Consider the following 19,880-nt stretch of genomic DNA (forward strand, 5'->3'; position numbering starts at 1 on the left):
GCCTACTCAGGACATGAAAAAGAGCAGATCTCTTTTGAGCAGATCTCATGTGGATGCAGAATTTTGCCCATGCAGAAGCTTTCTGAATGTGTGTTCCATGAAAACAATGGGTAGTGCTCGTTTCAGAGAAGCACTTCCTCTCATAGAAGACAGAAACTTATTGCATCCATTCAACTTTGGCTAATATTCCGAAAAAAGCTGAGTCCTACTGCTATAGTGTAGTGTAGCCATTGCTCTCAATAGAAATACTCACTCTTCTTCAGTATAGTGTGTGTGAGAGAGTGTGAGTGTGTGTTTGTACAAGCACAGGTTTTTTTTTTTTAATTTAAAAAAACCTGAGCATACAAAAAATTAATGGGCTATTTTAATTTGATGTAAATTTGAAAACTTTATATAATTTTTCTTTTCAACACAGTGATAGTACTGCCTGGCTATTTGGCAGAACCAAATTCTGAATCCAAAATCCGCACACACAGTTCTGAATGCTGGCTTCACAGTAGCAAAAGATGAAACACAGAAGCTTGTTCCCATGCATACATTGCCTTTGCCAGATTGACAAATTGTCCCCAAATCTGTGACCTTGCTTCAATACAAACATTGCTTTTGCTGGATTATTGAAACCTCACCCGCTACTGTCCATTAGTAAATCGAGAACCATCTAATCCAAAACAGAAAAATGTTGCCATTTAATGAAGTAATTGCAATGACTTCTAGATTCAGTGGAAAGGACAGGTAGGCTATATAAGATGGCCCAGCCAGAAATTTAACACCATATGGTTGTTTTGCATTTTCACTTGAAAAGTCAGTAAAATATTTTAGAAATCCCAGCAAAGAAAACTGCAGCGATACCGCAAACGAAGAATCTTAAAATGTATACATCATTGCATAGTAGAAAAATATATAATCAAGACATTGCAAAGTTTGGACAAAACATACATGCGCAGGGAATAAGAATTAGTTATCTAAATGAAAGAGAAACGGCAGCATTAACAATTAGCAATCAGCCAAAGTTAAGCATCTGTTTAAAGCTCTCCCTTTCAAATGAGCAAAGACTTAAACACTTCATAAAACATGCGCTTACCTGTCTCGCTCAAATAGAAAGGTTTTTAAGGCTGCAACCCTATGCATTTACCTGGAAACATGCCCCAATGAACTCAATGACACTTGCTTCCATGTAAATATGCATAGGATTATTTGTCACAAAATATAATTTGAATGCTAGTTATTTTGTTGGCAAATGCTATCTAACAATTTTTGATAGTTGGTGTACAACATATTTGACATTTTTTAAATGACATGCAATGGTATTGAGTATTATATAGTTTACAACTTATCAGATTTCATAGTTGATGGCTGCCAAAGTCAAAACAACCAGTATATGCCAACAAGACTAGAGCACTTAAGTGTTGAGGTAAGATTTAACATTCAAAATGTAAATGTAAATTCAAATTTCAAGCTCAATTTCACTCTGGAAACTGGGCAAAAATTTAAATTTTAGCAAAATTGTAAATATTGGTGATATTCATCTAGGACTATGTACTAGTTGTGGTTTGTCCTATACCTTTTTGCAAATTGCAATGATTGCAATTTAGATAAGAGCCAGATTATGAAGAACACTGCTACTTTTAACCTCTCATCTGGCTTTTCTTGTCCACCCTGACCTTGAGTGAAAAAAAGGCCTACTCTAGGCTCCATCTTAGCCTATACCATGTTTCCTTCCTTTCTGAGGATATTCTCTTGCTTTGCAAGGCGTTTTTCTCTGACCAGCCACTGCAGAGGGGTTCTGTTACTGTTGCTTTAAAAACTATGGTAGCATTCCTACCACTGAGGTATTCAAATTCCTATGGGCCAGAAGAGCCCGCCATGCAATTCAACAGTTCCTAATGCCTCTTCCCCATGGCACTGTGTGGGTAAACTGATGCTTCATGCTGTCTTAAGTTGGGAGGCAGCCAATTCAGCTCCTGTTTTACTGCCCAGCAAGAAACAGGGCAAGTAATTTATTTTCTACTGTAAACTCAACATCACATTTCAGACCGAGGTGCATGAGAAAAACAGATGCCTTCAACTTTAAGATGCCTGCTTTTCACACACTTGCATTTAATAATAATAATAGCAATAACTTTTTTTCTGGTACAAGTTGTCTTGACTAAAATTTAGCATTTTTCATTTTGTGACTGCGTGAGTGTACACAACAGCCAGCTGTTTGGAAACCACCTCAGTTTGCTTTGTTTGTGCCATTCTTCAGTATTGTGTAGAAGAGGGGATTTCGGCAAGCCTAGCTTGTTGTGCCCCCTATCTGCTGGAAATTCTCCCTTCTACGCAACTGTTTAAAAGGTGCTAAAGAGAATAGGGCTCTTGCATCTGTAGCTAGGACTTGATCCCGTGCCATTAAAGTCAGCAATACTTGCAAATGAAATGTTAGAATAAAATGTGTAATAATCTAAACTGGTTTTTTGTCAATCCAGTGCTTTCCAGATGTTTTGGACCACAACTCCTACTAGTCCTAGCCAGCATGCCTGTGCCGTCTGGATCTGATGGGAATTGTAATCCACAACATCTGGAGGGCACCAGGTTGGCAAAAGCTGAACTAAAAGGAATGTAAGGCTTTAGATCATTATATATTTCCTAAAACTTTTTTTTTTTTAAAAAAAAACACATCTTATTTTTAATGTACAAATAAAGAACTATATACTTCTAATTTTTTTGCTCCAAATAAATCTGATCTCATTTAAATATTTATTTAGAAAATGAACATTAATTAACGTTTACATCTTTTAAGTTCTTAATGTTACTGAACCACATCCAGAAATTTAGCACTTATATTTGATCCTTCTGTCTCTGGATACAGAAGTCTGGACTGCAATACTATACAGACTTACCTAGAAGTAACCCCCATTGAACTCAATGGGAATTATTTCTAAGTTTACATTGATAGGAATGTGCAGTTAATCCCTGAACTTTAATGGGTGCAGGAGAACATTTGGCTCTGACCTGGAATAATCATTTCAGACAGACTCTCTGGGGAGAAGTCTGGCTCTTTCTGATAATCATTTGGAGATGGCAAGTTCCTGCAAGAGTTCTAGACCTATCAGTGTTTTTTAAAAAATAAAATAAACTGATAGCTGTCACAGGGCCCAATCTCAGTTCTCCAAATTAGAACTCATCCCCTTTTCCTATCAGGTCTCTGCCTCCAATGAGTGGAAGTGAGGAACGTCCCCATCCTGATTTCCCTTTTGTAGGATGGCGAGATCAATAATACTCTTAGAAGTGCAACATGGGTAAGATGCCCACATTAGAGCAACCAAGTATACAACAGGCTTACATGTACTATTAACAGTTCACAAGAGAGGTAAATTAGTGAAGAGCCATCCGCTGAACAAAGATCACATTCATCCTTTTCACAGAAGGTGCATGGTGACAAACTCTGCATCACTTCGGAGTTGTAGCTTCTCACTGCTCTTCTCCCTGTTGTGTGAGATTGGAGGAGTACCATTCACTACAAATCATACTTAAGACATTTTGATGAGATATATTTGCATAAAGTTGAAGAGAATGTCTGAAAAGCTACACAGCTTTCATGGAAATCAGACCACTGAAATCCACAATGTGAAGTGAATCCATTTGACTTTGTCTTGAGAAAGCCAAGGAGCCCCAAAGGATGTGTGCTCTCCAATGAAGTTCAAAATATTTTGCTATGGCACTAATTCAGACTACAGAACTAAGCAGAAGCAAAACACTGGCGTGCATCCTAAGATACGTTAACTTAAAGAAGTTCACAGAAGGAAGGTTTCCTACCCCATCCCAACCATCTGTGCCCCTCCAAATGTCCTAACCTCTGTGAGGTTAGGACTTTCCGAACAACAGCAGTCCTGGGTAAAGGTAAAGGTAAAGGTACCCCTGCCCGTACGGGCCAGTCTTGACAGACTCTAGGGTTGTGCGCCCATCTCACTCAAAGAGGCCAAGGGCCAGCGCTGTCCGAAGACACTTCCGGGTCACGTGGCCAGCGTGACATTGCTGCTCTGGCGAGCCAGAGCCGCACACGGAAACGCCGTTTACCTTCCCGCTAGTAAGCGGTCCCTATTTATCTACTTGCACCCAGGGGTGCTTTCGAACTGCTAGGTTGGCAGGCGCTGGGACCGAACAATGGGAGCGCACCCCGCCGCGGGGATTCGAACTGCCGACCTTTCGATCGGCAAGCCCTAGGCACTGAGGCTTTAACCCACAGCGCCACCCGCGTCCCTCCAGCAGTCCTGGGGGAATTGCCCAAAATTAGGCCTTGATCCAAATGTAAGTTAACTTAAGGGGGTTCATGGAAATGAAGTTTATCATCCTTTTCTCAGCAGCTCCCCATGCCCCACTGTTTTGGAGGGCCCTCCCAATAAGATTTTCAGCAGGTGCTGGGGGAGGAGGGGACAGGAAACTTTCTTCCCTTAAATTCCTAAATGATAATTTAACTAAGGAGCCAAGAGCAATTGTTCCTGCCCACCTCACCTCACAGTGTTTATCCTGTAAGAAATTCACCAAACTACATTCTGGAAGAATTCGTTTGTTCATTTTTTTCCCCCTGTGGTATTTGATACTAGGGTATTTTCCATTTAATATGGTTCTTTCCTAGCTTAAAGGAGTCAATTCTTCACTTTAACTAACTACAACTGCTTATTTCAGCACTGAATATGAGATATGTCAAAAACAATTGGCACTTACTGGGTTCATAATAATCCACCACAGTCACAGAGGCATCCTGGGTATTTGCCACTTTGAAGTCTCTCACAGCTGGAATGTCTACACAAACCTGTGTTTCATTTAACTAAAAAGTGAAAAGAAAGAAAACTTTCAAAGACTTTTTATATACTCCTAGGGTAAAGGCATGTAGCTGACCAGATGAATTAACGTCCTAACTTCTTGTTACTAAAACTGGTTCTGCTGGATCAGAATGAAGCCTCCTCTACTGCAGCATCCTGTTCCCTCAGTGGCTACAGATGAGGTTTGCATAGAAGCACTTCCTGCTTGCCTGTCCTAAACCTTCCAACATTCAGCTTCATTGGAAGACCCCAGGTTCTAGTATTATGAGAAGTGGGGGAGGGATTTCTCTCTATTCACTTTATCCAAAACACACATAATTGTATATACAACTATCATATCCCATCTTACATATCTGAACTCAAAAGCCTTTCCTCATAGCAGAATTGTTCCCATTTCATTATCATTTTGATTACACTTTTATGACCCACCCCCAGCCCTACAATACTCTTTTTAAGATGTGGCAACCAGAACTGAACTCAGAATTCCAAGAGTAAAAATATATAGTTTTATTTTCAGCCCCTTTCCTAATGATCGTCTAACATGAAATTCACTTTTTTTCAAAGCAGCCACACACTAGGTCAACATTTTTATCAAACTATCCACCATGACGCCTAGATCTCTTGCCTGACCAGTCACCTCCACATCAAACTACATAAATGTAAATGTGAAACTACAGGTTCTTTTGCCCTAATGTGCAATGCATTCCTCTTTGTACACAGAACACTTTGCATTAACCAACACATATAGCTGAACACATCCTGGCAGTGTGGATCTTTCATCCCCCAGTAGGAGTGGGCAGATTAGACTGCTAGAGCAGACTCATCTATGAACTCATATACAAACATTACTGCTAGTCCAGGAAAAAAATGTTCCATATTTGGGGGCAGAGACACACAACCCCATTAATTGCTGCTCCTTCAACACCTTGTGCAAAGAATGCACACTAGGAACACCGTATGAATCCATATTTCATGTGCTTAATACTGGTGTTTCACTGAACACTAAAAGGTCATATACAACAAACATGTCTTTAAAACAAAATAGTATTCCAAGTATACAGCTTTAACCAAAACCCTACTGTGGAGAACATAGTGCATGCCCTTTGAGAATATTGCCCTGTTTTATCAGATCCAGAAAGATAAATTTAATTTTTTTGTTAAGCTTCGTAAAAATGTGATATCTGAATTTAAAGGGTAGGGGGTAGCAAAAGAAAGAAAGAAAGAAAGAAAGAAAGAAAGAAAGAAAGAAAGAAAGAAAGAAAGAAATTAAACCCTCATCCAGTATTTTGACTTACGGAGTCCAAATATAAATGGACTTTGCCTTCCGCCTTCTCCACTTTCTTAACTGGATCATCTAGTGACACGAAACTGGGTGACAAAGAGAAGCCGCTCAGTAATCCAACCTCTATGAGGGCCATGCCACTCCTTGAAGATGAGCCAACACCCAAATACCTAACAGACAAAAAAGGGAACAGAATAGTTTACATAGAAATAAACTTACTCAAACATTCTATTGTAAATACTCCATGTAAAAGTATGGGTCACTTCATATGCTTAACTGAATAGGCAGTTCCATTTGCATGGATGGTGTATGAACCCATGAGGAATGTGACTTTTCATGCACCCCAACAATGTCTACAAGTATAATCTATCTACAATGGGACAGAACCTGCATGTGATTTGAAAGTCTTTCCACCCTTTTAAAGGGAAGGATTATGTTGATGACATGTACACACACATTATTCTGAATGGGGTTATACTCTCTCTGAAGAAGCAACGTGGGGATATTTCTGGAATCATTACTGTGGCTTGGGGCACAAGTGGCCTTGGGGCACTGGGATAGCCTAACCTCTGTTGACGAAGCTCTGGATCAAATTATTACAATGTGTTATATATGAGGCTGTCTTTAAACTGCAGCTAATGCAAAATTCAGCAGTAAGATTGCTGATCTGAGCCTATGAAACCAATTCTGGCACAATTGCATTAACTATCAATTAGTTTTCAGGCTTGAGTCAAAGTTTTGACTTCAGGACACCAATACCTCAAGCACCACCTCTCTCCAACCTACTCAAACACTGCTTGTCAGAAGAGGCTCTTCTGTGTGCTTCCTCCAAGGAAGATGCAGAAAGTGGCAACGAGCCTTCTCCGTGGTGGCTCCCTACTTATGGAATGCTTTCCCCAAGAAAGTCTGCCTGGTACCATCATTGTTGGCTTTTAGGCACCAAGCTAACACACTCCTGTTTATCCATGCCCGTGACTCTTAATTGGGAGGACAGTGAGTTCTACTTTTAGCCTGCCTTCTTCTTTTAAGGAGGTGGGTAGGATTTGTTCTTTTATAAACGTTCTTAAATGGATATGTATAGGTATTGTGTTTTATTGTTATTTTATATGGGGTTTTAATTTCTTTTATGCTCTAAGTGGCTTTTGGACATTATTTTGTGTTTGAATAGCAACCATTACATAGAATGAATGGATGAATACACACTCACAAAATAAATGTCACAACAGCGTATAGCAAATATTTGCACATCTCCACCATCTAAATAGAGAAATTCAGTTCACACAAGTGTGTGAACTAGCCCCCAATGATCTGGTAGGTGAACCAACAAAATTATGACCAAGAATTGGGCATTAAATCCCCAATGTAATCTAACTGGAAAGTTTGAAAAATGCATTTCACTTTTGGTTGTTCTAATTATCCTAACCCTTAATTAAAATCCAGGGGTGCCAATTAGGAAACACAGCATGGCAATTTACAAAAAAAATTGCTAAACACTTGTATGTAAAATTCATCTTTCTCAATTTGGAAAATATTATTAAGGACATGCATTCGTCAGTTAATTAATTTGATCCAGATAGCTCCCCAGCCACAACTTGGAAATAACTATTTCCTTTGCTGTCTGCTGCTTCTTGGAATCACCCTAAGAAGCGGGGATGTAAATGAGGAGAGGTGGAAATGGCAAGAAGATGGTTTTAAGAAGCGCATAGACCAGTAAAAGATATGATGTGGAGACAAGAACACCCTGGGAGTGAACAAGAAGGGAATCAGTTTTTTTCCAGCAAGAATTGAGAGTGCAGCAAAATACAACAAACTCCCACTAAAATAAAACATGGCAAAGTCAGTAAGTCCCATTCCTTTGCATTCAATGGGCCTAGTCACAACCTTTTGATGGATTGTGTCCACTTGGCAGTTAGAATCAAGCAGAAAAAGGTTATTGGAAAACTGACTGCTGCAAAACCGAACTAATCTAGCTCGTCTAAGCAAGCAGTAGCTGCAGAGTCTACTGACCGATGGACCCCTTCTGACACCTGAGTTCCACTTCATTCACCACAAATGTGATGGGAAAATAAAGAGCTTGCTGATTGCCTGGATGCTTTCCAACATTTTGTAGTATTACGTTTCTAGTTGATTAACCTGTTATTCAAGCATAGGTAAATCTGCTGAACGCTAAACTAGTTGATGGTCTGTAGCACCTAAAATAATTCATGGAATTATAAATAACAGCACAATTCACTACATGTCATAAGTAATCTGACTGAGTTCAATGGAGCTTATTCCCAGGTATGTAGATATAGGATTGCAGCCTATATAACTAATTTATGTAATGGAGCCTCTGGGATAATACCCCCCCTTTCTCTTTTTGCCTCCCAGAAGTGCTCATGAAAGTACCTTCATCCAGATAATCACACAATATAGTAGATGCCTGCAAGTCACATAATAATGCTAACTCTCAGCTAGGCTATGAAAACATGTTTGTGGCTTTTTATTTTATATGAGGTAACACTTAAGTACCTTTTCACGAGGGGAGTTCTTCAAATAGGTGGCAGGAGGATTTTGCTTGGCAGAGACAGTAAACCACCACTGTTCTCTTGGAAAAAGAGTGTGTCTCCAATCTGTGTTTTGAATGCCTGACAGTAGTTAAAAGTAATTTAATAAAACTGTATTTCTTTTTATATGGGGACAATTTGCAAGAGAGGAAGACTCACTTTTCAAAGCAATGCTCTCAGGCCTGGCAGCAGGGATGATTAAATACAGATATGGCTTTGAAAGAAATTCAGTACAACTGTTGGCTGAGGCTGGCTCGTGAGATTAAAAGGAAACAAAACCATCTGTGGGATGAGTCGCCAGGCCAAAGTAGCTGCTATTGAAAACAAATAACTGAATTGGAACTGGATGTAATTATGTCTGTGTTGTAACTGCAAATAGGAAGAGAGCTCTGGTCATTGCCATCAAGGTATAATTGTTTTATACAGAACTATTGTAGAAAAATAAAGTCCAAGAGGAATGCATCAGAATGCTAGCAGGAACCCCAAGGTTTAAATAAGTACAATAATTTTTTTTTAATTAAAAAAAAACTAAAGGGGGGCAAAGAATAAAACCACAAAGAGTTCGATGAAATCTGAATAGGATCAGTAGCCACAGGATGTTAAAGATCAGTTGAAAAAGAAAAGCAGAAAACTTGGGGGAGTGGAGGGTGGAATGGAGTATCCTGAAAAATGACTTGGCATGCTGGCTAGCAACCTAAGTAGGGAGACTCCATGAAGATCGCTGGGGATGCCCTTGTGGAACCAAAGCAAAAAGGGGGAGCAACCATTTAAAATCAGCTAGTTTCAATGCACAGACCTCAATGGAAGGAAAACAAGGTAATGAATTGCTATGTAAAAAAGGAAACAAATTTTACTGGCATTGTGAAGACTTGAGACCTGATACAAAGCATGTTTACTCAGAACTGTTCTGTAAAAATGATCATCTGTTCAAATCTGCTATTCCTGATATTTTTGCTTTATATACATGCAATCTTTGCTCCCTTGAGCTATTCATGTATGTGTAAAAGAATAATAATAATTGCCCTGTCCAAATATTATTAGAATTCTGTACATAAAAGGGGAGGAGTGATAGTTTCACATATATACTTACCTGGTGCAAACGTTCAGCGTTAAGTGATTTATATCTTTTTTGTCATCCTTTACGACAACATCCAAGTCAAAGGCTTCCTGACTTTGTGCAGATCTCCGCCGCCTACTGGTATGTGAATTTTTCACATTGTACATAATATTGAGCTACAAGAGTGGAAACATCAAACATGAAATTACTGGTGTGTATATAAGTGATATAATGCAAACATCTGAGATCAGACTGCAGGACTATGAAAGAGCTCTTGAAGAGAGGTAAGAATAGAGCAGTCTAGATTCTAGATCATGAAAACTTTATAGTTGTGATGCCGTTTCAGCATCAACATTCACCATAGAATAATTTGAGTCAATCCAGAACGTAATAGAAGCAAAGCTGCCAGGCTAATGCAAGCAAATTATGAAATCCCATGAGCATGCTGCCATTAACATTATGCTGCCATTAGGGACAGATAGGGATGTAACTTGTATGGATCCGAAGGCATTGCAAGATGCCGTTTCAACCATTGAAAGTGGATTAACAAAGAAAAGGTACTTCTGTACTTGGAAATATGCTAGTGATGCAAATATCATTTTATTTAATAATTAGACAGAATACTTTCTCATAAAAACACTTCTGCATGCAAAAACATAGGATCTTGACTCTTTATTTTAATTTTATTGCTAAATTTCCTATCAGCTCACCCAGACATTGAGCAAGGGTGACAGTTAGGGCAGGCAGAGGCTTATCTCCCATCTTACAACTGTGGTGCTTGACGCCATATCAGAGATCCTTTATTGCTAATCATAACACTTAGATCATAGATAGCAAATCTCTACACCTCATGACATACAGCTTCCGGTAACTGACAGGTATGTGTGGTTTGCCCGAAATGGCTTCATATGTCAAATTTAGAGAGTTTGTTGGGCCTAATTAGGCTCACAGGCTGGCTTTCCACCACTGTATTAAAGAAAAGTTGGAACTGATTTCCCAGGAATGAAACTCAGAAGAAATTCATTAAAATAATAAATTTATAATATAGCATAGGTCATATGACTACCCCCCCCCAAAAAACCTCCTTATCTCTCTCTTTTATTGCAAAACATGAAACCATCCAGAAATAAAGGTTGCTTCCAAAACACGAATCCTTCCACAGTAAAATCTTAAGTGTTATTTACTAATGTAAATACTAGTCACCTTAGGAATCAAGTGTTATTGAAGGCTTACTATATGTTACTATACATATACACAGTACATATGCTGCAAATAAAAGTATTCCATTCCATTAACCCTCTTCAGGGAAAATATCCATTACATCCATAGCAAGAGACTACAACAGATAAATATTTACTCTCCATTAGTTTCTTTTCCAAGATCATTTTCTCTACTCCCTGCTTTATATAAAAGCAACTCAGTCTTCCTTTGTTTCACCCAATGTAGAGAGATCATGTGGGTAGGAGGCAAGCAAGAGAAGCAACCAGAGAATGTGGGGTGCTTGACCAAGGGCTTAGCCACACTTCCTCTTGTCCCACTGCTTTCCCCCCCAGGCAAAATCACTCTTTAGCATTCAATCAGAGCAAACAGCAATTTGGGTTTTCTGCGGATTGACATTTGTTCGGATCTATTGCTAAACAGCTGGATTTCCTTTGGAAAGGAGATGGGCAAGGTGAAAACCCCTCGAACCCATGCTTTCTAAGCATGGCACAAGCCAAAGTGTGGAACAGCCCCTGATTAATCTATGTCTATCAGTGTCCTCTACTCATGAGGTTCAAAATGCAGGTTTGTAAAAGCATTTAGAAACCTACAGAGATAAAATTGGAGGGGAAGGGTGCTATGGAACAATGCATAGTTCCCTCTTCAAAAAACAAAATTGTTACTTGTGGCAATGCACACATTAGCATATAATATGTAGGTAGTCCCTTAGTTTATATCCTCTCAGAGTTAAGGAAACTAAATACAGAACTGCTGTAATATATAAAGACCCGCCCCCTCAAAAAAGCAAAGAAGGTAAAACACATCACTGTTTCTGACTGAAAACATCCACTCCTAAGGCCTCAAAAGAAGCCCATCAGGATCCCAAAATAATAAAAAATGTTGAACATGCTTTCTCCTTATTGGAGGCATGTTGTGAATTTGGTCAAATCAAGCTGGAAGCAAATCAGCAATTTGTCAACACCTAAAAGCTGTTGTTTTAGTATTTGCCAAGAGAAGCAAACGGGTAAGAATTTACCAGCAGCACAGGAACATCTGAAACAATATACTGATGACCCCTTAAGGACACATTTAATTGAAAGAAGCTTCATGTTTAATCTTCCATTCCTTCTTGGTACTGGACAAAGAAAAGCGCACAGAGAAAGAAAGGCTCACAGAGGAGTGACTGAATATGATTTACCTGACTACAGTATCCACTCAGGAATGGAAAAACTCCTTCCTTCTCCGCTGCATACGGTGCAAAGCAAGATTTCATACCACACGCAAAGAGCATTTACTGACTCATTTTGTAGGGCACATCTATATAGTGGTTTAGAAGACAGAGATGCATCCAGTGTACAGCCAGCCCTTCACAATTCACACACACAAGTACCCACAGCTGCCAACACTGGGGTTTGTGAGGACCGCAAAACTAATTAAGGTCTTGCAGACCTTTTCTACAATATGCGAACATTTGCTACACATTTTCTGGGAACAAACCACCTTCCCTTAAGATTGCACTTCTGTTCTAGGGCAAATGTATTTTACAAGCACTTAAATATACAATGTTTTGTATCCGGGAAAATGTGATAGTTTCTCCAGATTGTGCAGGCATTGTTTTTTGTAACTGGATGTAAGTGTGAGTGTCTGGGCATTTACTGGATAACGCTCACATCTCAATAACTGAATTCATGTCTGTACTATTTTGTGATCTTCCTAGTTAATGTTTTTATTTGTTTGAAATTATGGGACTGTTGAGTGTTTCCAGCTGCCTAACCTGAACACTGGCGTGCTCATCCTTACACTTTGCTTTAAGTGGCAAAACCCAAATTGGCCCTCCTCCCCCATTATGTAAACTTTAGGATTTGGGGTTTTTTTAATCTTTAAGGTGCAGCATAGTCTGAAGCAAAGTTCCTCATATTTTTATATACAGATGGGGACATTGCAAACTGTAGATGGATCAGGATGGCTGGGGACACTCTTTTGTTTAATTGTGTGGAAAGGCCAGCAGTCTTGCTTGGCAAAAGTCATGTTCTGGCTGTGGGGCAAAATACATTCTAGACTCCTGGATCATCTCTAGATCCACACTACTGGTTTAGCTAAAATAAAATAAAAATTGCCAAAATAAATAGGAAGCTGCTGTGGCAAAACAGCACACTGAAAGGGACTATCCAGGAACACTGACGGATAGCTGGAATTCAGTGTTTGTAACACTTAGTGTAACTAAGCTTACCAACTTCTGACCCCAAAGAGGCTCCTGTTCCTTCCACGAAGCACAGCAGCTCCTAGCACACTAATGAAATAGCAGGACAAACTGCACTCCAGCAACTACTGACAGCAACACAGCAATCTTCAACGCCAGTCACTGGCAGCCTTATTAAGTGTTTTTTTAAAAAAAAATCTGGCGGCAGTCCTTGCAATATTCCATCTGAAATGTGTCAAGTATTTGGAAAAATCTCCTACCAGTCCAGGAATCCTTTGCTTTCCTATGTTTATTCTTAAGCCTCTGATCATAGCAAACAGATGTCTGGATGGAGGTATATGCTAAAGGGTTATCTTCAGCAGGAGTTTCTTCTCCAAAGTATTTTATTTGGCTGTTAAATTGAGTGTTGAGGAAGGAAATGGAATGTTAACTAACAGCACAATCCAGCACGTGTCTACTCAAAAGTAAGACTAATGGGGCTAAGTCTCAGGTAACTGTGCATGCAGCCTAACTTGCATATAAAAACAACAAATGCAAGAACCTGTAAAAATGGGTCATAAACAACCTCATAAAACCAGATGGGTATTATCTCAAGGGAGCCCTGTCAATGTCCAGTGTGTTAAGAAGTCCAAAGTATATTTAATTTGGTTAAGCAGAGTTAAAACCCTAATTTCAGGGAGTTGCATCCAACAAGGCTGTTCTGTTAACACAAGGACTTCTGCTTGTGGAAGCACAAGTCAGCTGCAGAAGGTCGGGGGAATCCCCAGAACTGATTTGGGGGGCACATGGAGGAAAGGAGAGAAAAAGGAGAAGTTTTGCTGCACAAGCAGATGTTCTTGCATGAACTGGACAGCTTTGTTGGATACAACCCCAAATAAGCATGTCCATCTTGACTAAAACAACAAGGCCCATTAATTAAAACCAATTTGGTTCCTCACTTTGCTGCAGGTATATGCATGGAACAGATGTTAGTATCCAAAACAAAAGAAAGGGCTTCTGGAAGTCAGGCATGACATTGCCAGGGGTTTCAGCTAGATCAGCCCATTTCACAGTGAAGAGTTTAATTAAGGATGCTTTCTTCCAGCCAACAGGAAAGCTTGCTGCGTAAGTTTATCAACAGTAGACACAAAGAGCATAACAGCTATGCCTTTGATTTTGATATTTTTTTTAAAATCCAAGATAAATAAAGTTTCAAACCAGAAGGCAATAAAGATGCTGGGACACCTGGTAAGGAAAATAATAATAATACTCAGATGGATATAAGATACTTAGGAATAGATAGATCTCCTAAAAATCAGGCCTGTGTTATTAGAATTGCAAAGAGAGAGGCAATAATCAATCACCAGAAGGTCTCCACAGAACTGAATGGAGGGGGGAAACTTGTAATGGAGCCTCCCAGGTACCTCCCAACCCAGTCCCACTGTTTCTGCAGTTCCAAACAGGCACAAATCAGGGGGGGGGGGGAATTACTGATCCCTTTAACAAGTTGGCTACACATGGTTGGCAATCTGCATTTTGTTGGTGAGCAGCATCTTGTGAAGACCTTCCAACAGAGGACCTGCACCAGTTACCAAATGTGGCTGGCCACTATCGTGCTTCCTCATCAAACTCTTATTTGCTATCAGACGACTCCTTTGGTTAGCTGCTGCACAGCTGCTCAGCCTTAAGTACAAAAAAGAGTTTTTACAACCCAGAGCCTTTTAACAGGATAGAAATGTTTCCTGCATGTGGTGAGTAGGACGAAGATGTCCTCCTATTACTCATTTTGCTGTTATTTAAAGAAGAAAACTAGGCTGTGTCACGTTTAAGGGCTCTGGAAGTGAGGAGCAATCTGCAGGATGCCTCTGGAGGAGTATCGTCAAGCCCCACCCAACCTTCCACAAGCTCCTTGTGCAGAATAGCTGTGCCATGCAAGGGCACCGGCACAGAAGTGCCATTGGGAACAGCTGTGGTAGCCCTTGGCCTGAGCTTCAACAGGAGGGGACAAATTGTTCTGCCACACCAGGGTTGGGATGCGTATGCCAGAACATATGAGCTGCTGCTTTGCAGCAATGGCTCACAGGATAAGGGAATTAATATAGCAAAAAGAAAGAAAGATGGTAATAATCACATGCGATTTCATATCGCAGATGAAAAGCAGATCTAGCTTGTGGGCTGAAGTGGCGGGGGGAAATAACCCTTTGAAGGGTATCACAGTTCTTTTTCGTTCGGCAGGATTCCTGCCAAGTAAAAGGAAAGACAGGAGGTGGTTCCAGCAAACCCAAACTGTATTGGATGAAATTATTCCAGAAGTCTTTATTTCTTTTGCTCTGCCAAACTACAGACGAGAAAGTGCAGGGTCTTGGAACTGTATCATGGAAGACCCGTGCTTTAAATCTGTTTTTGCTATAGTCGTGGAAATAATGGCTTTCCAGCCATCTGCCTTGCTCTGCCCCCCAGCTACAGGAATCTCCTACTTCGTCAAAGAAACGTTAGTGCCAAGCTGTACCAGATTTCCTGAGTCTCTAATGACCTAGGGGTAAGGATAAGCCATGTAAGCCTGGAAGGGTCAGGCCCCACTAATATCATAAGGCTACCACTTGTGATGGTAGCCAATGCCACTTAAAAAGTAACAAGACAATCCTATCCACACTTAATTATGTGTAAACTCCATTCGTTCAAGTGGAAAAATCTTAAGGGGAAATATGCATAGGATAAATGTTACTGTTAGGAAACAAGTACATATGCACTTAGTAAAGGGTAAAATGACCCCTGACCATTAGGTCCAGTCGTGGCGGACTCTGGGGTTGCGGCGCTCATCTTGCTTTATTGGCCGAGGGAGCCAGCGTACAGCTTCCAGGTCGTGTGGCCAGCATGACTAAGCCAGTTCTGGCGAACCAGAGCAGTGCACGGAAACACTGTTTACTTTCCCGCCAGAGCGGTACCTATTTATCTACTTGCACTTTCGAACAGCTAGTGCTTTCGAACTGCTAGGTTGGCAGGAGCAGAGACCGAGCAACGGGAGCTCATCCCGTTGCGGGGATTCGAACCACCGACCTTCTGATCGGCAAGCCCTAGGCTCTGTGGTTTAACCCACAGCGCCACCCGCGTCCCTTATGTACTTAGTGCTTGAAGTCAATTTATTGTTGCAATAAATTTAAACCCATAACAGAATGCTTATGTTTGATTAATTCTAGATTTAAAATTAGTCTGATAGGTTCATTATTTAAAAAGAAGCTTGTGATATTTTGCATTTGTTGTTAACTTTTAGCAGTCTGACTGTTGTTGGAAACAATTCCTGCTAACTCCACTACCTTCAAATATGATGGATGAGCAAGCAATTGCCTTCTGTGATACCGACAGAATTCTTGGCCTCCACTGCTGGAACTGAAATTATTCTCAAACACATTTGAACTTTATGGTAATCAGAAACAGCATTTATGAAAATGCACACACCAGAATAATTCCAATTTACAATGCTCTGATCTCTTACTGAGATTTTACAGGAATAACATATAGTTTACTCTTCGACTTCCGCCAGTGTTGAATTACAGCTGATGAATGGCTGATTACTGTTTATCTGCTGCAGATTAGTTTGTTTGTTGCACAGAATTCAAGTCATCATGGAAAGTGATTCATGTAATTTATGCACTCAGTTTAATACCTTCTATGGGAATTAAAGACAAAAGTATGTGATAAAGGTATTGGATTTCTACGCTAACCTATATTCTGCACTCTTGCCACCTTCAAACTACAAACAACATTATCTCTTCTGGCAGCATCTACAAATGGTGGCAGATACCAAACATAAATGTAGCCAAACACAAATAAGAGGGAAGGGATGGAAAAATTCCATTGGGTGAAGGTCATCTGCCCACAGGAATTAAAAACCAAGCCATAGATTCTTTATGTTATGGACAGCCTTACTAGTTATCATATGATTGTTATAATTGAATGATAGAGCGCTTTAAGAGAGTCCAGTACAAGGAGCAGATAAAACACACTGGAAAAATCCAAGTTAATTAAGTCACAGGGACTCTAGTAAGTGGCCTAGTTCACATAATGTTGAGTCCACTTTTGAAAATGAAAATGTAATCCAACTTAAAAGTAGCCATGGTGGACTTAGGGCTTTCAAATTTCAGTGGCATCCTGTGCAATGCCAAAATCTGGCACCCCCACCCGCCTTCTGTTCTAAATCACTGTTGTGACGCCCCGTTAGCTCAGCGACCAGTGCGGGTGAGCCAATCGCACACCCCTAAATCCACCTCTGAACGTAGTTTCTAGTTCAAATAGCCTTCTGAAAAGAGAGTTCCACAAAAGCAACATCACATACCTGGAAGAGTCCCAAGCCACGGCCGCTTGCAAAAACTGTAACTCCCACTGGCTGTGTAGCTGCAACCTAAAAACAATGGTGAGTATTAGCATGTTCAAAAAAGCACAATGAACAGAATGCATGCACTGAAAACAGAAGGGCTGCTTTACTACAGTACCTCTTTGGTCTTGAGAAGTAAGCGGTTTTCATTATTAATTCTGAACACAACTGGATCGTTTTCGCTAGATGGACTGACTGTTACATCCATTTCTGTTTCAATGCCAGTAGTAAGCATTGCACAGGCACTCAAAGCCTGTAGGGCCACTATAGTGTCCTGTATAGAGAAGCAAGAACAAATTGTTTAATATGGATGCCTCTAAAGTAAGTAGGTTCCAGCCTGCCTTAACAGTTGGATTGTTTTGCTCTTTGAGCTGAGACACACAGGAGTCTCTGAACCGCTGCTCCAAACATGTAGTTTGGACCAATGCTATAGCCAGCCAGAGTTCTGTTCTAGCCTATTCATAGCTGAATGTAAGTACATAGGACCCATGGGCACAAGGAATGGGAGATGAGGCTGGCAGATGCAATCTTCCTTCTCCCTTCTTCACATATGCATTGGCACCCAGACTGAATACTTGAACAGGGTGGTGGACTTCCTTGTTCCTTCTGCTTGCTGCCCAAAGAAGCTAGGCAGAGCACCGGACAGTATCTGCCCTGATCTTTAAAAACTATAATCGTTGCATGACAAATGCTTGACAAGTCACCTTTATACAAAAGTTTAAAGTTCTAATAAGGAAAAGGGACAGGGAGGGCAAAGCCCAGCATGAGAAACTGCTGCATAAAAATAATTGCAGGAATTAGAATGCTAACACTGAACAATCATGGAACATGGAATGGGCTGTGCCAGTTTGTTGCTAATATTGATGGTTCAGTTGGTAGAGCATGAGACTCTTAATCTCAGGGTTGTAGGTTCAAGCCCCAGTTGAGTAAAAGAGGACTGGACTAGATGACCCTTATGGTCTCTTCCAACTCTACAATTCTATGATCCTAGATAAAGTAATTGGTCAAACATCATTATGGAGTACGCTCAGACCTAACCTCAGTTTGGAATTCAATCCAAATTCAGTTTTCTATCTACTATGCCACACTTGCTCACACTCATTTTTATGGAAGACTCCCAAGAGATCTGGAAGAGACCAATTGGAAAGCCTTCTAATTATCAAAGAGCAATCTGTTAAGTGTTTTCTTAGGTTTTAATGATTTGATAAATAGTTTTTCCAAGTAGCAAATACCCATCAGTAATGAATTCATTTCACTTCACTTCTATCCCACCTTTCTTTCGTCACAGAACTCAAGGTGGGATTCTCCATTCATGTGTTGGTCACATCAAACCCTACTTTGCTGCAACATTTGTCCACAGACAATGCTCTGGGCCTGTTAGCAATCAGGCTGTGGCTTTGGCATGCATTTTGTAGAAGGTACTGACAGGCTCCCTTGAAGAATCAAGCATTTCTTCCTTTCATCCTCAAAAACAAATGAACTCCTTGCCATTTAGAAACCAATTACCAAGCAGTTAATTTATCACAAGTTCAAAACAGTGCTTTTCGAAGTTTCCTGTCTAAGGTTTAAAAGAGAAACTCCATGGCTGGAGCCACAAAAAAAGACTAATATTAATTATGAAAAGACAACAACAGTAAATTTTGTAAAGATGACTCTCTAACCTGTGTAGAAGAATAGCCTCCCAGGTGGTTTCTTTGCTGGCTTAACCACTTCATAATAGGGATCCCCTCTAATAATCTCTGTTGTTTAGCATGAGACAAAACAGCATAGCCTGCAACCTCAATATCTACAGACTGAGGCTGCCAGGAATCAGACAGTTGAGAAGCTTGTGATATCCAGAATCTGAGTTCTTCTGGAAAAAGAAGAATAAACTTTTCACATAGCAGCAACAAAATAATAATAATAATAATAATAATAATAATAATCCTTTCACAACTAAGAAACTATAATAGTCTGAAGTCCACATACAGTCAACCATTTCAAATATCAATTATTTTGAAAAGAGCATGGCTGCCTAGCTAGAATCCTGAACAGGAACACTCCACATGGCAACATTTTGTTGCAGGTGCCACTTGAAAATGAGTATGATGCATGCATGGGCAAATTAATAAAAACTTATTGACTTATCAAATAAAAGAAAGGCAGTAATCCACTTTTTGTTTATTCAAGGAGAAGCCTACAAAGCTCAAATTAAGTTCCAGAAGCATTCCTAATATTCTCAAAATTAAAAACAGTGACCACCTTTATAACTAGGGTTTTGTTGGGGAGGGTTATAAATAATGCTGTATCTCAGGTTCTATAGATTTGATTGACACTTTCTTTATACTAACACAGCGTTTCTCAGACAGTGGGTTGGGATCCACCAGTGGACCACAAGCCACTTTCAGGTGGGCCTCAGCCTGGCCAGTGCCTCCTCACTTGCCTGCCTCACCCCACAATAAG

The 19,880-nt window shown here is 40.1% G+C and overlaps 1 protein-coding gene across 4 annotated transcripts in view; it reads right to left on the reverse strand.

Moving 5' to 3' along the window:
- Positions 1–378: 378 nt before the first annotated feature.
- The window catches only part of CD109 (CD109 molecule), a 65,090-nt gene continuing 45,588 nt past the window's right edge, over positions 379–19,880 (reverse strand). For 3 of the 4 annotated variants that reach the window (XM_083431127.1, XM_083431125.1, XM_083431128.1), the window contains 7 exons: positions 19,100–19,290; positions 17,557–17,712; positions 17,400–17,465; positions 9,721–9,863; positions 6,098–6,254; positions 4,705–4,807; positions 379–3,465 (listed from right to left, as the gene is read on the reverse strand). In XM_083431127.1, the coding sequence (XP_083287253.1) occupies positions 3,293–3,465; positions 4,705–4,807; positions 6,098–6,254; positions 9,721–9,863; positions 17,400–17,465; positions 17,557–17,712; positions 19,100–19,290 (989 nt within the window). In that variant the 3' untranslated portion in view covers positions 379–3,292. The remainder of the gene's footprint in view (positions 3,466–4,704; positions 4,808–6,097; positions 6,255–9,720; positions 9,864–17,399; positions 17,466–17,556; positions 17,713–19,099; positions 19,291–19,880) is intronic. The other variant, XM_083431126.1, reaches the window with a different exon arrangement.

The sequence above is a fragment of the Podarcis tiliguerta genome (assembly GCF_965153285.1).
Source record: "Podarcis tiliguerta genome assembly, chromosome: 3".
Lineage (NCBI taxonomy): Eukaryota > Metazoa > Chordata > Lepidosauria > Squamata > Lacertidae > Podarcis > Podarcis tiliguerta.